Source organism: Eubalaena glacialis, chromosome 13 (assembly GCF_028564815.1).
Source record: "Eubalaena glacialis isolate mEubGla1 chromosome 13, mEubGla1.1.hap2.+ XY, whole genome shotgun sequence".
In the NCBI taxonomy this organism is placed as follows: domain Eukaryota; kingdom Metazoa; phylum Chordata; class Mammalia; order Artiodactyla; family Balaenidae; genus Eubalaena; species Eubalaena glacialis.
Window position 1 is genome coordinate 1,142,779 of NC_083728.1, and position 26,124 is coordinate 1,168,902.

General features: G+C 64.8%; 1 protein-coding gene across 5 annotated transcripts in view; it reads left to right on the forward strand.

Moving 5' to 3' along the window:
* Window positions 1-23,302, forward strand: part of KCNQ2 (potassium voltage-gated channel subfamily Q member 2) — a 48,500-nt gene extending 25,198 nt beyond the window's left edge. The window contains exons 8-17 of one of the 5 annotated variants that reach the window (XM_061210396.1): window positions 2,248-2,342; window positions 3,442-3,471; window positions 7,374-7,442; window positions 8,332-8,361; window positions 12,442-12,495; window positions 15,925-16,148; window positions 16,575-16,683; window positions 17,106-17,237; window positions 21,895-22,018; window positions 22,571-23,302. In XM_061210396.1, coding sequence (XP_061066379.1) covers window positions 2,248-2,342; window positions 3,442-3,471; window positions 7,374-7,442; window positions 8,332-8,361; window positions 12,442-12,495; window positions 15,925-16,148; window positions 16,575-16,683; window positions 17,106-17,237; window positions 21,895-22,018; window positions 22,571-23,302 — 1,599 coding nt within the window. Of the gene's footprint in view, window positions 1-2,247; window positions 2,343-3,441; window positions 3,472-7,373; window positions 7,443-8,331; window positions 8,362-12,441; window positions 12,496-15,924; window positions 16,149-16,574; window positions 16,684-17,105; window positions 17,238-19,269; window positions 19,378-21,894; window positions 22,019-22,570 lie in introns of all 5 variants that reach the window. The other 4 variants (XM_061210395.1, XM_061210397.1, XM_061210399.1 and 1 more) reach the window with 4 other exon arrangements.
* The last annotated feature ends 2,822 nt before the right edge of the window (window positions 23,303-26,124 follow it).

A 26,124-nucleotide genomic window follows, 5' to 3' on the forward strand; every position in this document is an offset into this window, starting at 1 on the left:
GACAGAATTAAAGGATGAAATAGTCATTTCTACAGTAATACCTGGAGAATTCAATACCCCGCTTTCAAAATGGGTAGAAAGGTACTTCCCTGGTGGCACAGTGGTTAAGAATTCACCTGCCAATGCAGGGGACACGGAGCAGCTAAGCCCGTGCATCACAGCTACTGAGCCTGCGCTCTAGAGCCCACGAGCCAGAACTACTGAGCCTGCGAGCCACAACTACTGAAGCCCATGTGCTTAGAGCCGGTGCTCCACAACAAAGAGAAGCCACCGCAATGAGAAGCTTGCACACCACAATGAAGAGTAGCTCCTGCTCGCCGCAACTAGAGAAAGCCCGCAGGCAGCAACAAAGACCCGATGAAGCCAAAAATAAATACATAAAAAAAAAAATGGGTAGAAAAACCAGACAAAAGATCCTAAGGAGACAGAGGACTTGAACAAACCACGACCCAGCTAGACCTGCAGACATCTGTCATTAGACATGTGTCACCAACCACAGAGAACACATCCTTCTCAAGTGCACGTGGAACGTTCCCCAGGATAGACCATGGGTTGGGCCAAAACAAGTCTCGATAGTTGGGTGCCACGTCTATCCAATGAGGAAAGGACAGTCTCTTTGACGGTGGTTCTGGGATACTGGATACCCATTTTTAAAGGAGTGAAGTTTGACCCTTACCTCACACCAATACAAAATTAACTCCAAATGGATTAAAAACCTAAATATAAGAACTAAAACTAAAATTCTTAGATGAAATTATGAATGTAAATCTCTATGACTTTGGTTTCTAAGATATGACACCAAAAGCACAAGCAATACAAGAAAAAATAAATAAGACTAGCAAAATTAAAAACTTTTGTACGTTAAAGGACACTATTCATAGTGTCTCTTTAGAGAGTGAAAAGACAACCCACAGAATGGGAGAAAATATTTGCAAATCATATATCTGATACGGGTCTGGTATCCAAAATATATGAAAGACTCATACAGCTGAACAACAGACAGACACACAACCCAATTAAGAAATGGGCAGAGGATTTAAGTAGACATCTCCCCAAAGAAGATACACAGATGGCTAATATGAACATTAAAAGATGTTCAGCATCGTTCTTCATGAAGGAAATGCAAATCAAAAGCGCTGCACATCCACCAGGATGGCTAAAATTAAAAGAAAAAGTGTTGATGAGGATGTGGCGAAATCAGAATCCTCGTACGTTGCTGGGGGAATGTGAAATGGTGCAGCCAGTGTAGAAAACAGTTTGGTGGTTCCTCAAAAAGTTAAACATATCACATGACTCAGGAATCCCACTCCTAGGTATACAACCCAACAGAACTGAAAACAGGTGTTCAGCCAAAAAGCTTCACACAGGTGTTTGTGGCAGCACTATTCACGGGAGCTGAAAGGTGGAGACAGCTCAGATGTCCCTGGGTGGGTGACAGGATACACAGATGTGGTCCATCCATACGCTTGAATAATGCTCAGCCTTAAAGAGAACGAGGCTCGGACGCAGGCTCCAGCAGGGGTGGGCCTTGAGAATGTGCTAAATGAAGGAGGCCAGACGCAGAAGGCCACGCGCTACGATTCCATCGCTACAGAGTGTCTGGAGTAGGGAAACCCACAGGGACTGATGCACATTGGGGGTGGCAGGCCGGGGGGCAGGAGGGGGCGGGGAGTCACGCTGGTGGGTTGGGGGCGCTTGTTTCTGAGGTGGTAAAAATGTGGGGTTGGCTGGAGGGACGGTTGCACAGCAACGGGAATGGGCTCAGCGCCAGTTAATTGTACACTTTGAAGTGGTGAATTTTAGTCAATGTGTATTTTACCCCAGTTAACAAAAAAAGTGAGGCGCAGAAGCCCAGGCCGGGTCGAGGTTGGTGTGCAGGGCAGGCCCACGCCTGGCAGGGGCTCAGTCTCAAAGCGGGGAGGATGAGGGCTGTCCCTGGCTCTGCCCTCCACCCCGTCCCCCGGGGAGGGAAGGAAGCTGACCACGATGCCGGGTGACGGCTTCCAAGCGTCAGGTAGGACAGATGGAAGGAAAGAACCGAAGCTCCCTGCAGACTGGCCGGGTGCTTGACCTGTGCCCCGCTCCCCGCCGCGTCTCCATTCTACAGCGGCTGCCGAGGCCTGAAGGGGTGGGAGCAGCACGGGCCGCAGTCCAGAGCCCCGTGCACGGGGATGCGCAGGGGCGAGGCCCTGGGGGAGGCTGGTGGGACCCCCTTAGTGCCCAGCTGACGTCCTGTCCTCCCCGCAGTCCGCCTGGAGGTTCTACGCCACCAACCTGTCACGCACGGACCTGCACTCCACGTGGCGGTACTACGAGCGCACGGTGACCGTCCCCATGTACAGGTACCTCCCGCACCTCCCCAGCACTGCCTGCGCGCAGCCCCCTTTGTTCTTAAACCCCATTTTTGGTTGTCGTTCATCATTTTGATGATTTTTTGTTTCTTTTTCTTTAAAATGTATGTACTTTTCAAAAAGGAATCGTGCGTGATTATTTTATTAATTTTGTTCTCTGTTTTATAGTTTGCGGCTTTTATTTTTCACCTTCATTCTGCCCCCTGCTTAGTGTCCTTGCTGTCACGTGCGTAGTGTGTAAACCTTGTGACGACAGCCCCCCAGAGCTTGCGGAGGTAAATGCCAGCTGGTTCTGGGGACCACAGCCCCTCCAGGGGGCCCCGCGTTTAGAAGCAAAAGGATAGCCTTGACCCTCTGACCCCCAGCGAGGGCAAGAGTCTCTGCTCAGGGAAGGAGAGCACACCAGACCCCACAGCGAGGTCCCGACAGGACAAAGCACAGACACCCCCAGGCGCCCTGAGGGGGAGAGGAGGGGGCCGGGGAGCCCTCCCTGGGGGGCTGCGTGGTCAGCAGGGGGCTTTCCAGGCACTGCTTGTGCCCCCCGGGGTTTGTCTGTGCCAGGCTCCGGCTTAGAACGAGGTCTGAGGTGAGAAGGGCGAGGGCTGGCCAGCGTCCATGCAGGTCAGGCGCCCCCGGGCTGGGCGCTGCCCTGCCAGCCCACCCTCCCCCCTCGGGGCTGACGCTGAGCCCTGGGGCCTCTCAGCCCGAGGAGTCCCCTTATCTGCCCCTGGGGGTGTCCACCCACGGAGCCCTCTCCCTGGGGCAGGATCCTCCTGCGGGTCCCCATCTGCCACCTGCCTCTCTCGGGATCTGCCCGCTCCCTCCTCCAGCACCGTCCCACTGGCACTTTCGGGGACGCTCAGCTTCGGGGTGGTGGGGGCCTGGCGCCACCCGCTTCCCGGAAATGTTGAAGGCACTGCGCTCTCAGCCCTCCGGCCGAGGCAGGACTGACCCTCGTGCTAATTTTCTTTGTTCTGTTGTTTCCCCCACTTTCCTGGACTATTTTTTTCTCATTTTCTTTTTCTTATCCCGTTCTTTTAAAATCTTTCATTCCTTTCCCTTTGTGTGTGTGTGAAAACACTTGAAAAAGCTCGCAAACTCAAACCTACGGGGCCTCCAGGTAGGACTGCATGGGCGGAAAGCGTGTGGTGTGGTTCTGTTCTGTTGGGGACTGTTCCGGGGCCACCCCGAGCCCACCCCGCCCAGCCTGTGGCCCCCGCCTGGAGCCACGTGCGCCCTCCTCGCTGCCCTGGCTCCCCCTCCCGACCGCCCCCCCCCCCACCAGCTGCTTTCTCGTGCTGGGTCTGTCTGTCCAGGTGTCCTCTGTTCCTTGTCCTGCTTCCTGCCTTGTCTCAGTGGCTGGGGTCCCGCCCCACGGGCCCCACTTACTCCCAGTGCAGAGGTGGTGGAGATGGGGCATCAGCCATCCCAGCTCGGGGGCACCCCAGCCAGCGGCCCCTGGTCCTGGAAGGCAGCTCTGGGCTTGGGGTCTCCCTCTCTGCATCCGCCCCCCGCTCCGAGTCTTCTCACTGCAGCGAGAGGGAGACGTGAGGCCCCGGGCGGAGGGGGCCTGCGGTCCATCCGTGTGGCCCCACTGACTGTGTCTGCCCCGGACGGCTCTCTTCCTGCTGCACTTTCAGTCTGGGGCCCCGTGCCCAGACGGGGGCGCTGAACTGCTCCACGAGGGCCCCCATGCCCGGGGCCAGGTCCCTTTGTAGGCCCTGTCCTTCCCCTCAGAGTGGTGGCACCGTGCTGCGCCCTGCAGAGCCGGGGCCGGGGGCGGTCTCTCATCCTCCCCTGGCGCCCTGCGTGGGAACCGTGTTAGGAAGTTAACCCCTCCGCTCCCAGGAGGGAAGAGGGTGCCGTGCTGGGCAGTGTAGGGCCAGGCTCCAGGGGCGGGAGGGTCCTGACCCCTCGGCATCTCCGCCCCAGCGGTGCCTGCCTTTCACCGTTGGCCACGGGCCCCAGGGGCTTCACTCAGAGGCGGAGGTGGCAGTGGGCACAGCATCCTTCCCGTCTGCTGGCCCTGGACCTCTGGGGCTCCAGGCTGCCGGGCAGTTGGGGGGACCCTGCTTCAGAGCCCAACACGCTCCTCCCAGACCCGGTGGCCCCCTCGGTCCATCTTCTCCAGCAGCCCCCCATCCCCCGACGTCTGTGGAAGCACCCCATCCCCACCCCGGGCCTGGGGGCTGGCCTCGTCCTCCGGAGGCGTCTGACCCCAGGCTAGCCGCTGCTCGCTCCTGGGGACGCCCCCCGATGTGCCCCCCACTCCCATCGCCCACCCTCGTCCTCCACGACTGGGGCTGTGTGGGCGTGGCCCTCACGTGTGTGGTGCCTGCACGTCCCTGTCTGCGGCCCCGCCCGTCCGTGTTCTGTCCCCTGCCTCTGTGTGTCCAAGGCATGGCGTCCTAACTGCGTGCCCCTACCCTGGACCTGCGTGTGTGGCGGCCGAGTGGGGCCAGCTGCCCAGGGTCTCTGTTCCAGGCCCCGTGGTGGGTGGCCAAGGGGGTGGGGAGACCAGCTCTGTCCCGGTGTCCAGTCCTGGGGTTCTGCTGCGCCCATGGCGTGAGCCGACCTGACTGCGCAGGCCTCCTGCTTGGTCAGGACCTACGGGGACAGGAGAGACCTGGAGGGGGAGTGGGGAGGGGGCGAGAGAGGGCTAGCGTTCCCAGGGTCCAGGCCTGGCCGGGCTTGGGCTGCAGAGAGAAGAGAGGGGCGGGGCCGCCCCTGCTGGCCCTGGAGATGGCAGTGACTGGGGCAGGCCCGGCGGTGGGGGCACTCGGATGGGCGCTAGGGAGTGTGAGGGTAGGGTAGAGGAGGAGTCGGGAGGGACCAGAGCAAAGCCGGACTGGCAGGTGGGCGGGGCGGGGCGGGGCCGTGGGTGCAGGGGTGTCACACGAGGAGGGCGGGCACCCAGGGAGGCCCAGGGAGAGGAGGACATGGGGGACGGGGGAGGGGACAGGCGGGGGTGAGGGCTGGAGCCAGGGCTGTGTGTGTGGCGGGTGGTGGTGCTGTGGACCGGGTGAGGGTGCCCAGGATGGCTCGGACACAGGTGCCCAGGAGGGACAGGGGTCCCCAGGGTCAAGAAGGCCTGAGGCTCAGGACTGGGTTTGGGGGCTGGGGCTGAGTGGGTGTCACAGGGCAGGTGGGGATGTCACAGACAGTGGGTGTCACAGGGCAGGTGGGGATGTCACAGAGCAGGGGGGTGTCACAGAGCGGGTGGGGTGTCACAGGGCAGGTGGGGATGTCACAGACAGTGGGGTGTCACAGAGCAGGTGGGGAGTCACAGGGCAGGTGGAGGTGTCACCAAGCAGGTGGGATGTCACAGGGCAGGTGGGGATGTCACAGACAGTGGGGTGTCACAGGGCAGGTGGGGATGTCACAGACAGTGGGTGTCACAGGGCGGGTGGGGTGTCACAGAGCAGGTGGGGATGTCACAGACAGTGGGGTGTCACAGAGCAGGTGGCGATGTCACAGAGCGGGGGGGTGTCACAGAGCGGGTGGGGTGTCACAGGGCAGGTGGGGATGTCACAGACAGTGGGGTATCACAGAGCAGGTGGGGAGTCACAGGGCAGGTGGGGGTGTCACCGAGCAGGTCGGCTGTCACAGGGCAGGCAGGGATGTCACAGACAGTGGGTGTCAGAGGGCCGGTGGGGTGTCACAGACAGTGGGGTATCACAGAGCAGGTGGGGAGTCACAGGGCAGGTGGGGGTGTCACAGAGCAGGTGGGGATGTCACAGAGCGGGGGGGTGTCACAGAGCAGGTGGGGTGTCACAGGGCAGGTGGGGATGTCACAGACAGTGGGGTATCACAGAGCAGGTGGGGAGTCACAGGGCAGGTGGGGGTGTCACCGAGCAGGTCGGCTGTCACAGGGCAGGTGGGGATGTCACAGACAGTGGGTATCACAGGGCAGGTGGGGATGTCACAGACGGGGTGTCACAGGGCAGGTGGGGTGTCACAGAGCAGGTGGGGTGTCACAGGGTAGGAGGGATGTCACAGACAATGGGTGTCACAGGGCAGGTGGGGATGTCACAGACAGAGGGTGTCACAGGGCAGGTGGGGTGTCACAGAGCAGGTGGGGTGTCACAGGGTAGGAGGGATGTCAGCAGGCGGAGTTGTCACAGCAGGTGGGGGCTGAGTCAGGAAAGAGAGACCAGTGCCTGGAAACACGCAGGGTCACTGATGGCATGGGAGCTGTGTGAGGGCCGAAGGTGGCCAGGATCCGCGAGGAGCGTGGAGAGTGGGGTGGGGTGGGGGACAGAAGTGTCCCCAGACATTGTGGGGACTTGAGTCTCAGGTGAGTCTCCTGCAGCTGGAGGTGGGAGACCTGGGCTTCCCCAGGAACCTCCCAGGTATACAAACCCCTGCTTGGCATCCCAGGGGGACTGTTCACCTCTCGGCTCCCTGGCCGGTGGCCGCAGCACTGAATGCTGGGCCAGCAGGCGGGCCTGGCGTGCGGCTGTCCTGGTAGGTGTGAGTGCGTCTGGGAGGAGGGGCTCGGAGCAGGGCCAGGCCAGCCGTGCAGGAGGCCCGCTTGCAGCCCTGTGGGCTCTGCCCGGCACAGTCCTTTCCTGTGACTTCGGCCCCGCTCAGCCTTGGCAGGGAGAGTGGCTCTGCAGAGAGGGGTCTGGGAGCCCCACTATGTTGGGGGCTGGGTTTGCAACTGTGCTTCCCCTGGGGGTGTTCAGGGATTGGGAAGGGGGAGGGGCGGGAGCCCCCTGTCCTCCCTGCAGGACCGGCTCCACGTGGGCATCCCCTCTAGGGATGGCTTGGGCCCCGTGCACTCCCAGGGCTGGGGCCCCCGGGGCGAGTGAGCCCAGAGGGTGAAGACAGTGCCCCAGCCCCAGTGGTGGAGGCCCGGGCTCCCTGGGGTCTGCCGCCGCCGTGCGCTCCTCCCCTCTCTCTGCCTGTGACGGGCCACAGCCCGTGTCCCCGTGTGAGACGCGGGTGCTCGTGAGAGCTGGGCTGAGGGCCCCGGGGCTGTGGCGGGCGGGGGCCCACTCGCCTGTCCTCCTGCCGCAGACTGATCCCACCACTCAACCAGCTGGAGCTGCTCCGGAACCTCAAGAGCAAATCTGGACTCACCTTCAGGTGAGCGGGGGCGCCTGGGCTGGCGCCGGGGCACGGCGTCTCGGGGCTTGGCAAGGCGTTGGCGGCTGCAGGAGGCTGGTGGCCGGGCTGCCGTGGGACCCGGTGACGCTGGTGGTTTTCCGCTTTTGCTGACCCCGGTCTCGGCTCCCATCCTGAGCGCGGCCGGTTGCGGGGTGGGCGCAGAGAGGGGAGCTCCATGTGGGGCCGGGAGGCTGGTGCTCTGGCCTCGGGCGGGAAGAAGAGTCCAACCCTGCATGTCCCTGGAGCGTTGGGTGGACACACGCGGTGGCACCTGCTGGTTCTCCCAGTCACAAACCCTGCGACTCCTCGAGCGCTCGACGCGGGGAGGGGCGTGCGGAGGAGACGGGCTGGGCCGCAGGAGAGGGCAGGGGAGGGTGCCCGTGACCAGGCCTGTTTGCCGACACGGAAGGGCTCTCAGTGGGTGGAGCGGCTGGAGTGGGTTGAATGGTGCCCCCCCGCCTGCCCCGCAAAGACACATCCATGCCCTGGAACCTGTGAACGTGACCTTATCTGGAAAAAGTCTTTGTGGGTGTGATGAAGTGAAGGACCTCAGCTGTCCTGAGCGTCGATTGTGGAGGAGCCTCCTCTCTGAAAGTCTGTTAATGTCGGTGATTCTGATGAAAGCGCGTGTCCATAAACACGGAGCGGTAGCAACCGCAGCCTCAGAACGTCTCATGACCCCTTCCGGATTCCCTGTCCCCTGGGACCCGCCTCCTCCGGCCCCCAGGGGGCTCTCGGGGTGGGCGGGCTGTTCCTGCCCCCTCACACGCGGCCCCCGGCCTGTGGGAGCATGGGGGGGTCAGCTGGGCTCTGCACGGGGTCGGCCCGGAGGGCTGGCTGCGAACAGGGCTTGTGCTTCTGTTTGCAGGAAGGAGCCCCAGCCGGAGCCATCGCCAAGGTCAGTGCCACCTGCTCCCGCTGCCTCCGCGCCTGCCCTGTGTGTCCTCGGGGAGCGCGGGCTGCCTCGGGGCTGTGCATGCTCCTATGTGCTGCTGAGGGTGGACCCCTGCCTGCTGGTGATGTAGGCCCTTAAATCACGCTTCCTGTGTCCACGCCCCCTCCCAGGCCCCGGGCCTGCTCGGCAGCTGAGGGGCAGCTCCTGCCCTCCTGTGACTGTAGCCCCTCGGACCGGATGCGGGGGGCTTCTGGGGGAGCAGTCCTACCAGCTCCAGCACAGGGCCTGGGCTGTTCTGAGCCGAGGGCGACCCAGGTGGACACTCCCACGGGGTGTCCCCCCCGACATTGCAGGTCAGGGTCAGACGGTGGGAGGAGGGGCAGCTCTGAGGAGGGGTCTTCGCATCACCCCTGTCAGGTCTTGGTTTGGAAGGTTTCTGGAGGAGTGGGAGAGGGTCCCCTTTGGGGCAGGGTCTCCTGCCCTGCTTCACAACCCCTCGGTGAGGACCGGTCTCCCCCTCCCTGGGTCTGTCCAGGCCTCTGCGGTTCTGTTTGCTTTAGGCGAGTTCGAGACTGGGACCCCGAATGGGGACTCCCAGGGATGACTTCTGCTGGGGGCAGAGGAGGGATGATAGCACCCTGCTGTTTTCCTAGTGTTGAAAAAAAAATCCAGATCAATTCACAACGTTCAAGTTGGTGACCTCCAGCCCGTCCGTATATTGCTGTGTACCTCTGAGCTCAGGGTCCCCCGGCGCCCTGTCTACACCTGCAGAGGGAGCCCTGTCCCCGAGGCCGTGGGCCAGAGACGCTGCCTGCCCACATTAGTGCCCTCCGGGATCAAAGGCGGCTCAGCTGGCTGCCCGGTTGGGGAGGCGTTGGGCTGAGCCCACCCTCGGCGTCCATCGGAAGGGGGCACGTGCCCCCACCCCCAAGTCCCCAGAGGGGGATGTCAGCTGGGGCCTAGGCTTGGAAAGGTCGGCAGCGCTTTTGCCCGGAAGCAGCCCGAAAAGCGGCAGACCTGGACCAGAGTGGGTTCGGCCCAGGCAGTGACCTGGGCAGGCTGGGAACGAGGCGGGCCCGACGCGGGGCTGTGGTCAGGGCGGGCTGGGAGGGGCGTGCAGCAGGGCCTCGCGTGCTTTGTGGGATCCTGTCGGTGCTGCCATCTGCCCCTTCCGGGAGCCCCGGGACCCTGAGGCCGGGGGGAGGCGGCGCGGCTGCCCTTGGCTCTGCCAGGGTGGGCGCCTCTCTGGCCCTCAGCGCGGCCCGCCCACCCGTCCGGCCCCTCTGGCCTGACGCGGCTTCCTGTGCTCGTCGCCCTACTTTATCTCCTCTCCCGACAATTTTCGTCTCAGCCTCTCTCTCTCTCTCTCTCCTCTCCTGCCCTCCCTCCCCCAATCTGGAAAATCTTGCCTGCCCCCCAAGTGCCTTTAATCATGTCACTGCCCTTCTCGGGCCCCTTTCACGTCTGCTCTGTCTTTGGGGATGAGGTGGCTGACCCTGAAAGCAGGACTCAAGGTGAGGATACGCGGGAGCCCCCCGGCTCTCCGGCACGTTCTGTGGCTACCCCCCCGCCCCCCCGCTTCCTGCTCCTCCCTCCCTCCCCTTGTGTCCGTGTGTCCCTGCCTGTGACCCAGCGGCTTCCCCTGGGGGCCCCGGGCTGAGGCCCTGGGACAGAGGGCCTGCCTCTCCTGGATGCACACCTGTCCGCCAGGTAACAGGTGGCATTTCTGTTCCCTGACTGGAGCAGCCATGAGCCCCTTTGTAGCACCCAGTGCATAGTAGGTCTGCAGGAAATGACCCTGCCACTGGACCCACGGCAGGGTGGGCCTGTCCCTGGGCTGCCTGGTGAGGGGACCCTGTCCCGTAAAGCGCAGGTGGACGGGGTGGACGCAGGGACCCTCCCTCAGCTGCCGTGAGACCCCCGGTCCTGGCTCAGGATGGGGACGCGCCCCGTGGCCGTGTGGGCGTCAGACCAAGGCGTGGGGCTGGGGGCGGGGCAGGCGGGGGTCTCGGGCTGTGCTGCTCTGGGTGTGGCTCTGACCTGCCCTTTGACCCACCCCATTTCTGACTGCCCCCGCCCCTCCCGTGCCTGGAGGAACCCCTGTGCCCCAGCTGCTTTGCCCCTGTCCTGTGGCCCCCCTCTTCGTCGCGGGGGGCAGTGTGCCGTGTTTGGGTGCGTGTCTGTCCAGTCTGGTCTTGGTGAGTGTCCGTGGGCGCCTCTTCCACCCTCTCGAGCCCGGGCCCCCCGGGCTTGCCTGCCGGCAGTTCTGATGGGATGAAGCTCCACTTGGCTGCTGTGGGCAGGAAACCCCAGCACCAGCCTGGAACCCAGAGGCAACGGGCTGGAGTTGGGGCTCCTCACCCCCCCGAAGCAGAGGGCCAGTGCTCGGGGGGGCCAGGCCACCAGCAGCCCACCTCCCCCCGCTCTTGTCCCGCTCTCAGGCTGCGCTGTCTCATGCAGGAGCTGCTGGCCATGTGAGACTGTTTATATTTTCGTTAAAATTAAAGATAGTCACTGCGGTTAGAGAGCCTTTCCCCGGTCTTGTGTGCTTGGGAGCCAGGCGTGGGGCGGTCGCCTAGGAAACGGTGGGTTTGGCGGTGCTGGGCTGTGGGCAGGCGACTGCTGGGAGTTTTGAAGGCAGCAAAGCTGGTCAAGGCGGAGGGCAAAGACGCCACCCCGCTTGGTCCTCTTTCCCAGGGGAGGAGCCTCCAGGTGGGGTGGGGCGGGTCCTGTGTGCAGGTCTGGGGACCCCTGGGGGGAGCTGGCCATGGGGGTCCTGGTCTTTAGGGTCCTTATCTGTCCTGCAGGCCCTGGTGGGACTGTGGCTGCCTCGGGGGTGCACCCTGGAAGAGCATGTTTGCCCTGAATTTGAGGGGCCCCTGCTGGGCGGGGGGTCCAAGCCCTGGGGAGGTCTGTCCCTGTGTGGGTGCGCTCGGTGGACAGCTGGACCCCAGCTCCCTCCGCCCGGGGTCGACCTCTAGTTAGTTTTGTCCTACAACCCGAAGTGACTGGGGAAGGTCCCACTGGGGAAGCACGCACGCTCGCAGGGGACTCCGTGGAGGGCGAGGCCGGGCCAGCCGAGCGAGGGTTCCTTGAGGAAACTTGACCTTGGCTTGCCGGCGTTTAGTGGGGAGATCCTTGTCTGGACACTGGCAGGTGCCGTCGGTGTTTAAGTGAACGTGTGGACACTGAACACTTGTGAGTCAAGACTGTTGGCCGCGTCTGGGTTCCTCAGGTACAGAGTTTGAGAACCACTGTCTCAGAAGCAACAGCTTCAAAGGTGGGGGCAGAGAGCGAGGCCCCAGGGAAGTGAAGGGTTTCTTGAAGTTCTTGCTGGTTCTTTTCATTTTTGCTTAAAAGTTTTCAGGTTCTAGTGCAGAGCTGAGTCTTGGGCCTTTGGGGAGGTGCTTGGGCAGGGTGACCACGGGCAGCGTTTCCTGAAGAGCCGCCCGCAGGTCCGTCTCTGCCCTCAGCACGGGGTGGACTTCACCCAAGGTCCGACCTTGGCGGCCCTTTCAAGTCCAGGAGCCCCAAGCCCCCTTCTCCTTAGCTCCCCTCCAGGGAGGGGCAGCCAGTGCCTTCTGGGTAAACCGAGGCCACTTCTGATCGGGCCGCTGGCTGGGTTGGTTTGTGCAGCCAAACTTGCACGTTTTTCCTCTGAAAACGTGAGCTTTCTGGGATCCTGGCCCTCTGGAACCAGCACAGCCTCAGCCCATGTATTATTTTTTTTGTTGTTGGCATGAATGTAGCAAAAAAATAATACATCTTTTGAAAGATGTGGCCCCAAACTGACGCTGGAAGGAAAAGGTATTTTTGGAGGAAAAAACAGGGAATTTTTTTTTTTTTTCTCCAAAAATAGGGACCACTTTTTTTCCAGGCCGGCGGAGGACTTTACGCGTGGCTCCCTCGTTCTTCTCACTGAGACGCGAACTCTGTAGCGGGTGCGGCTTGAGCACAGAGCTGCCCCGGGTGGCTGGTGCCTCGTGTCCCTGCGCCTCCTGCCCGCGCGCCCGGCCCAGGCTCCCTCTGGTCGCGTCCGGTCGCCGGCGCCCCCGGGACTAACTGTCCTCTCCTCATTTCCAGTAAAGGCAGACGGTGCACAGAGTCCCTGTGTGGATGCTGCCCAGGACACGCTAGGTACCTCAGACACGTCGTTCGGACGACCATTGCTGCACGGCTCTTGTCCCCCTCCCGCTCCAAGCACTCTGCTTATTAGAGGTTCTAGATGCGCCAGGGAGAGGCTGGCGCCCGCCCGGCCCCCCAGGCCCTGATTCTGATTGGCAGCTCGCCTCCCGGCCCCTTGGTGGAGCCCTAGGCCCCCTCTGACTCCAGACGACCGCCTGGGTGATGGTGGCCGTGGAGCTGACCCCTTTTCCTTCTCCCCATGCCAAACGATGCTGTGCTCCAAGCAGGAGGGGGGCCGGCCAGGGGCTCTGAAAACCAGAAAGGGCGCCTTCAGGGGCCTGATTGCTCTCCCGTGAGCCTTTTCTCCACGGCTCATCCATCTAGCACCTCTACTACGCACGGGAGGGCCGCTGCCCTCAACCCGGAGCCCACCCGCCCACCGGGAGGCAGCTCTGTCGTGTGTGTGCCCGCTCCCCGCGGTCCTGGCACACCAGACACACCGGAAAGCCAGAGGTCCACGGCTCCCCCTCCCACGTGCAGGCCTGGTTTAGGGCAGGCTGGAAGCGGGTCAGTGAAAGGCCGCCCGATCTTTGCCCCGTGGGCTCCCTGACTGCCGGCACGTTTCCTCTCTCTGTCCCCTCTCTGCTCTCAGGGGTGTGGAAGCGTCTGTTCCCTTGCTTGCTCTGGGGCCCCCTCCTGCCCGCCCCTCTCTGCCCCGTGCGGCCCTGCAGGTGCTGGCAGCTGCACTCACCGGTCATCGTGTGCATGTGGTCCGTGATGGCCCTGGAAGCAGGGGTGCCGAGCGGCGGGCATGGGGAGGGGCCGGGCAGCAGGGTCGGGGCTCCAAGGCGGCGGCATGCTTGCACATCTGCATCCGTGCATGCTCTGAATCCTTCTCGCCCTCGAGAGGGGCCCGGAGGGTCGCCTGCCCCCACCTGCCCGTGCTGCCTGTGTGTTCCCGACGTAGGGCACCGTGGGGGAGGCTTTTGCAGCCCCAGGAGGGGAGATCTGGGGCCCCGGCAGAAGCCGTCCTGCTTGCCCAGAGCTGGTGTCCAGGGTGCTTCTGGCCACAGGCTGGCCGGTCGGGTCTGGGGCTGTGATCAGGCTGCTTGGGAACCAGAAGGGCCAGAGGTGCCCATGGCTGGGCCAGGAGCCCAGGCCTCACTTGGCCCTGCTGTGTGCGTCTCACGGACGTCACTTCATCCCCCCACCACCCCCGCCTTCCCTGGGCATCCGCAGTCCAGCTGTGGGCCGGGCGGTTCTCTCTGGATGCCGGCTCCTTCCCCGCTGAGCTGGGCCCCGGCCGGCCGTGCAGACCAGGGTGCAGCCGAGCTCAGCCGGGGCCCCCGCTCGCCTGTCCCTGTTGATGGCTGGCTTCACTTGTTGGGAGTTTTGCCCTGGGGAGGGTGGCAGGCAGGGGAGGAGAGGCTGGACCTCGCTTTCTCTCCCAGACCCTCCTGAGCTTGCCCCCTGGCCCCGTGTAAATGCCCTCTCACTCGGAGGGTGGGCTGGCCTTGTGCTCCTTCCCTGGGGGCAGGCTGCCAGAGCCCCATCCTGCGTGTGCTTCTGTCCTTGGCTTGTGAGGTGAGGGAGGGTCTCTCTCGACACCTGCAGGACCGTTGGCGTTCGGGCATCTGGAGTTGAGGCAGGCCTGGGGTGGCTGGGGGCTGCGTGCCTGTGAGCCCTGAGCTGTGATGACCGTGGAAGTCCAGACAGCCACCCGTGGCCGCCTCCAGCAGGGCACCCCTCCCCGGTCTGAGCAGGCTGAGAGCCGGGGACGGCAGGGCCAGGCCAAGGCCAGGCAAGGCTCCTTCCTGTGGCTCTGTCATCGCGGTCAGCTGCGTGGGCCCGAGTTCTGGGGGTCCCTGTTGTGCACGGGACAGCAGGTCCAGCGGGGGTCCCCAGCAGTCCTGGCTTGGTGGGGCCCTTGTTTCATGGTCTCCCTGGACCAACTGGTGGTCTCCTTCGGGAACGAAGGAAGGAGAGGGTTATCTTCATAGCAGCCTCCATAGCCTGGCTCTGGCTGCCCCTCGGTCCCCCATCCCTGTCTTGGCCTCGTGCCGGGCACAGCGGTTACAGGCTTGGGGCCAGCGTCCTGAGCAAGCAGACACCCCGGCTCCTGTGTTCATGGGGACACGGGACACCCACGGTCTCTGGAGGAGCCACCCCTCTGAGTGAGCTCCATGCCTCGGGCCCAAGAACTAGCACAGATGGCCTTAGCTGCCTGGGGGGGCGGGGCGGGGGCACCGACCTGGGCCGCTGCGTGCGGGCTGGCTCTTGTCCATGGGGGGTCACTTCTGCGCCGTCTGACGACGTGTCTCTGCTGTGGGTCCCCCTCGGGCCGATGGAAGCAGCTGACCTGGGCCATCTGCGGTGGGGCTGGCGCTGTCTGAGGGATTAGCTGGTGGTGGTGGCTTCCCAGCGACAGCAGAGGCCCTGCCAGGCACCCCTGCGGGCTGGTCCCAGGCCCCAGGGCAGCGCAGAGGCCCCTCGGGCGGTTCTGAGTGTGGCCCCTGAGTGTGGTCGCGTGAGTGGGTCCACGGTTCATGGGGGCCTCGCTCTCCTCCTGGGCTGATGGTGGAAACTGTCCACGGGAGGAAATGAGTGGCCGCCTGGCCCCGGGCCTGACCTCACCCTGACCAGAGACCGCCCTTGTCTCCTGCCTGCTGCCTGGAGGGTGTTAGAACCAACAAACGTGGGGTGTCAGACCCGTCTCCATGGTTACCGGGAGACGGGGCAACGAGGCCCGAAGACCCTCACGGGGCTGTGGCTGTACGGCCGTGGTTGCCCCCTCTCTGCGGCCTCGGGCCAGGGCTCGGCCGGCGCCCGTAGCATCCCTCCGGAGGGGTGGACGTTCTGTTCCCGGACGTGTCCTGGTGGGGGTGGAGCCTGCGCCGCCCTGGGTGGAGGGGAGGTGGGCAGACCCTGGCCCTCCGTGCTCCCCCTCCCCCCGACCTGTTTCGCCAGGCAGCTCCCTGGGGTTCGGCCGAGGGGCCCGGGGGTCAGCTGCAGACCTCACCCTCCTGACCCGGGGCAGTTACGGGGGTGGAGGGGCAGGCACGGTAACTGCTGGAGTGGCCGGGGGCCCTCAGGAGGTGCCCAGGGAACAGCCGTCATCGCCCAGGGCGTTTGGAGAGGGAGCCCTGGCTGACAGTGCGGCGAGGTCTCAGGCACCGTTTGGTGGTAGCTGAAGGTGATTTCAGAGTCCACTGAGCACTCCCCGGCCAGGCTGAGCGCTGAGCGGGCCCCGGGGAGCCTGTGGTGGAGCTGACCTGTCCCCGCTCACCCTAGCGACCCTCCCGCCCCGGCCCGTGCTCCATCCCACGGCCAGGGCACCCCGTCCACCCGCCAGGAGCCAGCGGGAGCGAGTGTTCTTTGCAGAGTGACCTCTCTTGCTGTCTTTCTGTGTGTCTGTCCGTCTGTCGGTTCTCGCGGGAGCAGTCAGAAGGTCAGTTTGAAAGACCGTGTCTTCTCCAGCCCCCGCGGCGTGGCTGCCAAGGGCAAGGGGTCTCCTCAGGCCCAGACCGTCCGGCGGTCGCCCAGCGCCGACCAGAGCCTGGAGGACAGTCCGAGCAAGGTGCCCAAGAGCTGGAGCTTCGGGGAGCGCGGCCGCGCACGGCAGGCCTTCCGGGCCAGGGGCGCCGCTTCCCGGCAGAACTCGGAAGGTAGGCCGGGCAGCCCTCGGGTGGGGGTTTGCTGTCCCGGAGCTCCATGCGATGGGGTCACACGTGCTTGCCCTCCTGCTCGGGCTCTGCTCCCCGAGCTCCGTGTTTTCCAGGCTCACCCGTGGAGCTGGTGCCGGTGCATCACTGCTTTTACGGCTGACGTTCCCCGAGTGCTCTGTGTGGACGTATCCCACGTTGTCCTTCTGTCTGTGCACAGGGATGCCCTCTTACACCCTCGTGGTGGCCGCTCCCTGAGGAGCACAGTGGAGGGAAGCAGGCTGGGAAAGCAGGACGGGGGGCGGGCTGGATTGTGGGTGTGCCCGGCGGAGGCCCCCTCGGACACGCGTGCGCTGCGGGGCCGGAGCACTAGGCCCCCTCCATCCCGGGGGTGGCCCGGCCCCTCATGGGCTGTGTCCTTCCACCCAGAAGCAAGTCTCCCAGGGGAGGACATTGTGGACGACAACAAGAGCTGCAACTGCGAGTTTGTGACGGAGGATCTGACCCCGGGCCTCAAAGTCAGCATCCGGGCCGTGTGGTGAGGACCCGGCGGGCTCCCTCGCAGTCGTCCACGGACGCGGGGCCTTGGGGGGCCGGAGTGAGGGCACGCGCTCGGGAGGGATGCCTCGCGGCCGACACCCCTTCCGTCCGGCCCCCGCGGCTCACAAGGCACCTGATGTCCCAGCCGTCGCCTGCGTCCCAGGTGCCGGGTGCCCAAGGCTGTTAGTGGACGGCTGGGAGCTGCCACTGCACAGGGGTTCCCGGGTGGACAAGGGTCCTCTGTGCAGTGGGGCCCAAGGGTGGCTGGGGTATGAGACAGGTGGGTGGCCCAGATGACGGGGCCAAGTCGTCCAGCAGACATTCTCGGAGATGCTGGGTAGGCCAAGGCAGGTGGACATTGGGGGGCTGCCTTCGGTGGTCTCTGCCTAGGGCTCACAGCCTCCCGACCACCCCCTCCAGTGTCATGCGGTTCCTGGTGTCCAAGCGCAAGTTCAAGGAGAGCCTACGGCCCTACGATGTGATGGACGTGATTGAGCAGTACTCGGCGGGCCACCTGGACATGCTGTCCCGCATCAAGAACCTGCAGTCCAGGCAAGGGCACCTCCCCCGCCTGCCTGGCCCCGGGGGCGTGGGGCTGGGTCCTCTGGGCCAAAGCCGGGGCGGGCTGGGGACGGGCGCGGCGCAGCTGCACACTTCTGCCAGAGGTGGGGCGGCGACGTGCTGTGGGCGCAGCGGCCGGCCCTGCTAGCTGCCACATCCGGGCCCTTCCTCGCCGGCCCCACGCCGGCCCCGCGTGGGCTTTCTGCCATGTCTTTGTGTGGTCTGTTTTTAACCTTTCTGTTGTCTCTCTCTTCTCTCCTGCCCGTGCTGCGATGGGCAAGCGTGTATGTGTTGTGAGCACACATGAGCGTGCATATGCACATGTGTGAATGCACATGTGTGCTTGCACGTGTTCAGGCCTCAGGTGCACTGTGTGTACACACGTGTATGTGTACAAGTGCATGCATGTGCATGTGTGCACACGGGTGCAACACGTTTTGGCAGACGTGTGGGTGCATGCGTGTGTCTGTGTGTGCTGTGTCATGTGTGTCGTGTGTCCATGCACGTATGTTGCCCATGTGTACCCGTGTGTGTTGGGGAGAGAAGTTAGTTCTGTTGAGAGGTGAAGGTGCAGGTTTCCGTGGGCCCATCAGGCAGCAGTTAGGCCACGTGGCACCTCTTCCTCCAGAACAGAGGGGCTGGTCCCCCCTCCCCACCGCACAGAGGGATTCCCACGGCTGCAGCAGGTGGTGGGGCTGGACGTGTGCCTGGTGGGCTGTGGCCGGGCACATGCTGGCGCTGCCATCTCTGGCCCCATGTGGGCACTGGCTTGCTCACCCAGGAGTCAGCTGTACACACGTGTATACAGACACAGCAAGGACCCAGGATGTGCACACACACAGACCCGTGTCCACTCCCACATGCCCACGTGTGCCAGCACGCATGTGCACACACGTAACCATGCTCTAAGCCTCGTGCTCACGTGTGTGTCCTCTAGGACCGACACACGCACACCTAGTACGTGTGTGCTCACAGGCACGCACCATCCATACACAGACGAGCGGGCGCACACACGTGTGTCTGGTGCCCGTGAGGAGGCCCGTGGCTGCCGTGGGTCTCTCCCGGAACGGACCCCACCTTCCTGCTGGTCAAGCCCTCCCGGCCAGGGCCCCTGCAATGAGGCGGCTGCCAGTTCTCTGGCCCTGAGCCTGGGCCCTGGCCATGGGGGGTCCGGATGGTGGGGGCAGTCCTGGGGGTCAGCCCGGATCCCAGCCCCGTGGCAGGTGGCGTCTCTCCGTCCTGCTCAGCGTCCCAGGGGAGGGGCCCCTCTGGGCCTCCCGCTGCTCCCGTTGGGTGAGGCCAGGGGACAACCCCTTCCTGTCCCCAGGCTCAGGCCGGGAGGGCCACTGCTCCGCGTCCTCCTGGAGCATCGAGTAGACCTGTTTGTCGGCGCAAACGTGCGTGCAGTTGTGCACATGTAAATAACGTGTGAGAGCGTGCACGTGTATACACGAGTATGTAAACGTGTGCCCGTGCGTGCAGACTTGCGGGTGTGTACATGTGTGTGAGCGTGCATGTGTCCATGTGTGTGTGCAGGTGTGAGCACACGTGTGTGCGTGAGAGGCCGCCCCGGGTCTCGACGGCTGGCCCGCCTCCACTCACGGCAGCGGTGTTTGTTCACGAGGCTCTTCTGTCCTAGGCCGTCCCCTCTCCCTCCCTTTCTGTCTGGAAAACAGACGAGACAAACTGACCCCCGCAGGAACCAGACGTCTGTCGCTTGCTGGCAGGGCCTTGGTGTCTTTCCCGGGGCCCTTTGGCACTTTGCTGCCAGCTGCCACGTGTCCTTGCACGTGCACCCTTGCCCGGGCAGACGGGGTGCCGCGAGCTCGTGCCCTTCCCCAGTGCTCGCTTGACCACATCTGAGGTCACGGGAGTGCGGTGTCCCTGCGTCCCGTTTGTAAGAAAGGTCACGGCTGCTCTCAGCGGGTCGTGCATTCTGTCTCTGCAAGTTTCCGGCTGCCTCCCCTTTCATGTTGCTTCACGATGCATTTTCCTGGTGTCTCTTTTCTTGTTTACTCGCCAGGATAGATATGATTGTGGGCCCCCCACCCCCTTCAACTCCCCGGCACAAGAAGTACCCCACCAAAGGACCCACGGCCCCTCCGAGAGAGTCACCCCAGTACTCACCTAGGTCAGGATGCCGAGCCTCCCGCGTGTCTCTGTGGAATGGCCAGCCCCCTTCGCTCCAGCCACATGACGGCAGCACCCGCTCTGCTCCGCGGGACGGAGGGGCTCTTTGTCCCTGACAAAACGACGTCCTCTGCAGGCCCTGGCGGGCTGGGTGGGGTGCCCTTGAGCTGCTCCTCTTGGCGGGGTCCTGGGGAGGCTGTCGGGGGGCTCCTTTCCACCGACACCTGTGTGGCGTCCGCAGGGGGTGGGGGCTCCCTGGGCAGAAGAGGGCGGCAGCCCCCCAAGGCTCAGGTGTGTTTAGACCTGGGGCCCTGCCCCAGGACCGACCCAGACCCCTGCCACCACCTGCCGGTGGGTCGACCTGGGCTGCTGTGTGGACTGAGCGGGTCCTGGCGGGAGCCCAGCTCCCGGGGAGTCCCCAGAGCTTTGGTGGCTCTATTTCCAGTTTTCACCATGGTCAGGGTTATTGAAGAAGACGGTTCCAGCCAGTGGGCAGAGGGGGGGGTGGGCAGTGAGGTGGTGAGTCAGCAGAAGCAGGCTCGTTGGTGATGAATTCAGACTTCGGAGCCTTCCTGCTCCCCTGGACTATGGAGATGATGGCTGTGACCCGCCCCCCTGGCAGGTCTGGGAGAGCAGAGCCCAGGGCAAGGATATGGGGTGAGGGCAGACACGCCCGGCTGAGCTGGCAGAGGGGCTCAGGGGCGTCCCGGAGGCCGGTAGGGATGCTGGCAGCTGGGCCATTGGAGCGACTGGGGGTGCCTGACCCCTGTGTGCCAGGGTTTCTGTGCGTGAGGCCGAGGGTCAGTGTGTGCTGGGCATCTCAGCCTGGCGGCTCTCCCATGAGAAAGGAATTTCCGGGGGAGCAGGGCAGCCCAGACAGTGTTTGCCACATCCCCCGCTCTGCCCGTGTCCTCCAGCCCCAAGGAAGCTGTACCCTGAGACAGAAGCCCACCCTCCTGGGCATTGCTGCAGGGCACAGGGGCTGGGCGTTCAGAGCCATGGGCTGGGAAGGCCCTGCCAGCCCTTGGAACCCCGCAGGCCTCCTGGACCACTGCAGCCAGATGCCCACAGAGAAGGAGCCAGAAGGACAGGGGTTAAGCCCGACTCCTCAGCCTGAGGCCCAGGGGAGGGGGTGGCACAGGCTCCACGGAAGACCCACGGGGGGCAGCTCCAGGCTGACCCTGGGCCAAGGCTCCCAGGGGAGCAGCCAGGAGGGCGGCCCGTCATGTGGCAGGGGTTGAAGGCGCTGCGTGCCCCTGCCTGGACTGTGTAGACGCCTGGAACACCAGAGAACCCTCCTTCCGCTCTGTCCCCACTGGCGTCTGCGTGGAGCCCGAGGGCCCCACGTCCGCCCTGCCACCGCATGATCAAGCATGACGCCCCGTGGCCGACGCAAGCCTGATCCCCTCCTGCTTCCTGTGACAGAAAGGACAGACCACCCTGAGCCCCGACAGGCAGTTAGGGCGGCCCTGTGGGTGAGGACGGCAGCTGAGCAGGCTGGCAGCCCCCATGGCGCTGCTTGGGGGGGTAGGAGCCGGCGCCCCTCCCCACTCGGGAGCTTGGGCGGCACACTTCATGCATGAGGCTCCAGAGAAGCGGCGGGGCTGTGTGGCCTGTGCCTGGGTGGCCGTCCTGCCCAGCTGCACCCTGGCCCTGGTGCCTTTGCCCAGCGTCCACGTGGCTGCACTTCTGGGGCTCAGAGTGTCGGGCGCCCACCCTGCTACTCCCAAGGTCCCTTCCGAGCCCCTCAGTGGCCCTTCCTGTTCAGCACAGGGGACAGGGGATGCCGCATGGGTCAAGCAGAAGCCCCCGTCCCTGAAGGAGGCCTCCTTCCCCGCTTGTTGGCACTTGTGATCGATGGCCTCGTTTGAGGTCACCTCAGCTGCGTTCTGCATCTCCCACGTGCGTGCGCACACGCAGGCCCACGCGCTCTCACACAAGTGCACGCACAGGCGTGCACAGTCAGCACACACGTGCCCACGCACGAGCACACACGGACCCCCTCTCTGGTTGCCAGTGGCTCTGTCTGTCCCCTCCCCTGGTTGTGCGTTGTGGTTTCCTGTGTTGGTCTGTGTCCCCTCCCCCGTCTGGCGCATGGCACGAAGTCCTCACGCCCCCCCTGCTTCTGTGGTTCCCACTGCAGACGTTTAACTCCGTCCCCTCCAGACCCCGGGTGGGCAGGGGCCACAGTGGCACGTTATCCAGGAGCAGAGCTCGGGGGTGGGGGCGGGGGAGCTGAGGGGTGCTTGGCCCCAACCCCCTTCTCTTTACCCCTTGCTAATGTGCCAGCCCCACTGGAATGGAATGGTCGGGGGACAGGCCCCGGGGGCGGCAGAGAGCAGGACAAGGACCAGGCGCCCAGGGTCCATCTGTCCTGGTTCCTCGCTGCCCCCCGGTCGGCTCCGGACTCAGCCCGGAGCCTGGATCTGGCGGCTGCGGCCTGGCCCAGGAGGAGAGGGCCACGGGCTCCGCCGATCCCACCTGAACTCACGCTGGGGACGGGGTCTCTTCCTGGCAGAGTGGACCAAATCGTGGGGCGTGGCCCGGCGATAGCAGACAAAGACCGAGGCAAGGGCCCGGCTGAGGCAGAGCTGCCCGAGGACCCCAGCATGATGGGACGGCTGGGGAAGGTGGAGAAGCAGGTGGGAGAGGCTGGGGGTCCTGGGGCGTCGGCACGGACACTGCGGGAGGGAGCTCGAGCTTTGGGGGGAGGGAGGGCTGCTGTGTTGGGACCCTGGGCCCCCAGGAGCGCCCCCCTGGGCCTGGGGCACTTCCCTGACGGGAGCTGGGGAAAGGAATGGCCAGTTCTTTCCCTCTGTAGAGTTTGCTCTAAGGGGTGAACCCACAGCGGACACAGGGCGGCCCAGACAAGCAAGAGGGTCCATGCTTTGAAGTCTCCTGAGGCCACACACACTGACGGGTGGGGTCAGAGGCTGAGCTGCAGTGTGGGGGGGTCTGCCCTCCATTGCCTCTGCACCTCTGTGGGAAACATCCTGGGCCGCCCCCTCTCTGGGGAGCAGCCCAGTTTCCCCCCACTCTGGGCAGCAGCCCAGTTTCCCCACCCCCTCCGGGGAGCAGCCCAGTTTCCCCCCGCTCCGGGGAGCAGCCCAGTTTCCCCACCCCCTCCGGGGAGCACCCCGGGCCCCCCCTCCTCCGGGGAGCAGCCCAGCATGGCCCAGCAGCCCCTCCTGCAGGTCCTGTCCATGGAGAAGAAGCTGGATTTCCTGGTGAACATCTACACGCAGCGCATGGGCGTCCCCCCGACGGAGACCGAGGCCTACTTCGGGGCCAAGGAGCCAGAGCCGGCGCCGCCATACCACAGCCCCGAGGACAGCCGGGACCATGGCGGCAGGAACGGCTGCATCATCAAGCTCTACCGCTCCGCCAGCTCCATGGGCCAGAAGAACTTCTCGGCACCCCCAGCCGCGCCGCCCGCCCAGTGCCCGCCCTCCACCTCGTGGCAGCAGCAGTGCCACCCGCGCCAGGGCCACGGCACCTCACCCGTGGGGGACCATGGCTCGCTGGTGCGCATCCCGCCGCCACCCGCCCACGAGCGGTCCCTGTCCGCCTACAGCGGGGGCCACCGGGCCAGCACGGAGTTCCTGAGGTCGGAGGACGCCCTGGCCTGCAGGCCCCACGAGGGCGCCCTGCGGGACAGCGACACGTCCATCTCCATCCCGTCCGTGGACCACGAGGAGCTCGAGCGCTCCTTCAGTGGCTTCAGTATCTCCCAGTCCAAGGAGAACCTGGACGCCCTCGGCAGCTGCTACGCCGCCGTCGCACCGTGTGCCAAAGTCAGACCCTACATTGCGGAGGGCGAGTCGGACACGGACTCGGACCTCTGCACCCCGTGCGGGCCCCCGCCGCGCTCTGCCACGGGCGAGGGCCCCTTTGGCGACGTGGGCTGGGCCGGGCCCCGGAAGTGAGGCCGCCCGCCGGCCTGCCTCCGACTCCTGGCCTCCCAGTCTCAAGGCGGACCCTCCGGGGCCCTTTGCTTAGAGTAATGCGGTGCGGGTGCCTGTGTGGGGTGCTGGGCAGGCGCGGCCCTTGGTCTCTCGCGCTGAAGGTCGGCAGAAATTCTTTCCCAGCGAGGGGCAGCCAGGCTGGCCGTGCCCACTCTGCAGACTGCAGACTGTTGGCCTGGGCGTGACAGAGGCCGGGGTCGAGGCTGAGGACGGGCCCCTGGCGGCTGGGTCGGGGCGTGGGCTGGGAGCAGGGCCGGGTGAGGGTGGCAGCGAGGGGCAGGCCTGTCTCGTGAGGCTCAGCGGCCTTGAGGCCTGGGTGGGCGGTCGCTGGCCCCTCGGGTGTGGCTTGTCTCCGCCCCCCGTTCCTGTCCTGCCCCATCTGTCTTGGGTGCCCACCCAGAGCTGCTGGTCAGTGTCGCCCTCTTTCCCGTGGGTTCTGAGTGTCCTGTGATGGGAGCCGGCCCCGAGTCCAGTACTCTGGCCCGGAGCGGGCAGGGTGGCGAGGCTTGGGACCACCCCAGAGCAGAGCAACCCTCAGACCTCCCGAACTCGGCTCTTGTGGGGAGGGGCCCGCTCCACAGGCTCCTGGAAGGGGGTTCTTGGGGGCTCCCTTCCAGATGTGGAAGATTGCGGGTGTGCCCCGTGTCCCCTCCCCTCTGCCCTGGCCGGGTGCTGGTCGCCAGGCTGTGGCCAGCACTGCGACACGGACCTGCCTGCGGGGAGAGGTGCTGGGCGGCCGGGGCGCTGCCCCAGGCTGGCCTTGTGCTCTGGGGCCCTGGGCCGGGCTGGTCGTGGTGAGCAGGTGTGCACGCTGTCCTCCTCTGGGGACCCTGCCTCGCCTGCCCCCCATCGGCCCCTGATGCGGCCCGGGCTGGACAGTGCCGCAGCCGTCGGGGACATCTTCAGTAGGGCGACCTGCGCCGTCCAGAGACGAAGGCAGCTCTGTCTTGTAGGTGTCTCTCCTGTCCCCGCAGAGCTCACCATCCCCCACCTGCTCTCCTCCACTGACCGGCCCCTTGGCTGTGACCTCTTGGTGTCTTGGGGTCAGAGACGCCCATCCCCACCCTGTATCCTGGGAAGCAGTGGCCCCCATCATTCCTGTCCCGGGCACCGGGGTCTGTGGGGCAGCAGCTTTGAGCTGGGATTCCAACCCCAGGAGGCGGAGCAGACCTCGTCCTGGGCCCCCAGCTGTCAGTGCACGGGGGCCTCTGGCATTTGGGGTGACAGGACAGCAAGACTGGGCCCCTAGCGCCCTCTGAGGCAGTGACCTGTGCACCAGGGCTGGGCCCGCTGAGCCCCGCACACAGCGACTTGCCCCAAAACACGAGGTTCAGGGAGAGCCTCACTGTCTTCTCAGGACGCTTGTGTCCGTCCTGGTCAGTGAGGGAATCTGCTTGCTCTCTGGGAAGGACTTTGAAAGCAGCATCACGTGCCCCTGGCTGTCAGGGTCCTGACGCTCTGAGATCTCTGGGGAGCAGTGTCTGCAGTAGCCTCTGCGCGTGGCCCCCGCCCTCGCCAGGACACCCAGGGTCCCACCCGAGTGCACCTCTCTGCTGGGGCTGCTGGCCAGGCGGCTGGAGGGTGGGCTGGGCCCAGTGCAGGAGGACCCAGGCTCGGAGTCGGAAACCGTGGTCTGTGCTCAGGGCCGCAGCACGAGGACACCCCTCTCTTCCGGCCTCCCGGGAGGGGTTGGGCGTGGAACCTTCCCTGCGGCCCCCCTGGCCCCGTCCGCCCGGCGTGTCCGCTCCGCGCCCCCTCTCTTCCGGCCTCCCGGGAGGGGTTGGGTGTGGAACCTTCCACGCGGCCCCCCGGCCCCCTCCGCCTGGCGTGTCCGCTCTGCCCCCTCTTGTTCTCGAAGGCAATGTGTCTCCACCTCAGACCCTCAGTGGTGAGAAGAGTCCCTCCCAGCGTGGACATGCGAGTGCTTGGTGTGGCTGGCGTGAAGGGGCCCCAGCAAGCGGCCGCTCCTCTGCGTGAGGTCTGAGCCCCCTTCGCCCTCCTGCTGCGGGAGAGGGAGGCCCCAGCTGCAGGCCCGTGGGCCAAGCACGTCCACTTCCTGCCCAGCCCCAGCCCCTGCTCTCTGGCCCTGGGAGAGTTAGATTCAGGCCGCCAGCAGCAGAGACCCTCCCCTGTCGGATCTTGGTGGGCATGGGTGCCCGGCCCTACTAGGAGGGGCCCTTGGCCACTGGAGAGAGTTTCGTGTCCTGTCCCACACGCTCCCTGTGCCGTGGGCCCCTGGTGATGGGAGGTGCCAGCCCAGACATACCTCTTGTCCCCAGAGCTGCTGAGCCAGACGCGGGCACCAAGGCCACTGCTGGGAGGGTCTCCGAGGTTGCGGCAGGAGGGGTTGAGGCTAGACTGTCGACGTGCTGCACTTAGCAAGGGGGCTGTGACGTCTCCTCTGTGAAATTCCAGCCCCTTGGAAGACAGGAGACCCATGTCTCTGCTTGAGGGACGGTTTGGGGGTGCAGTTTTGGGAGATGATGGGGTAGAGACTCCTTCTCAGGGGCCCCCAGACCCCGGCCCGAGCAGTGCGTGATCCTCCCGGCGTCCGTTCACTGCCCCGGGGTCCCCACCTTCAGGAGGTGTAGAAGGAAAGAGGCTGGGCGCTTTGGGAAGTCGGCGTGCTTCCTGGGTGCGCGTGTGTGACTGTGCCTGAGGACCCGCCCTGCTCCTCAGCAGGTGTGGCGAACATTTCCCAGGACAAGCATTTTAGTTACTAGAGCACGCACCGCCCCCCAGCCCCTGACACACGCCTGTGCTCACACTCACACCTGTGAACG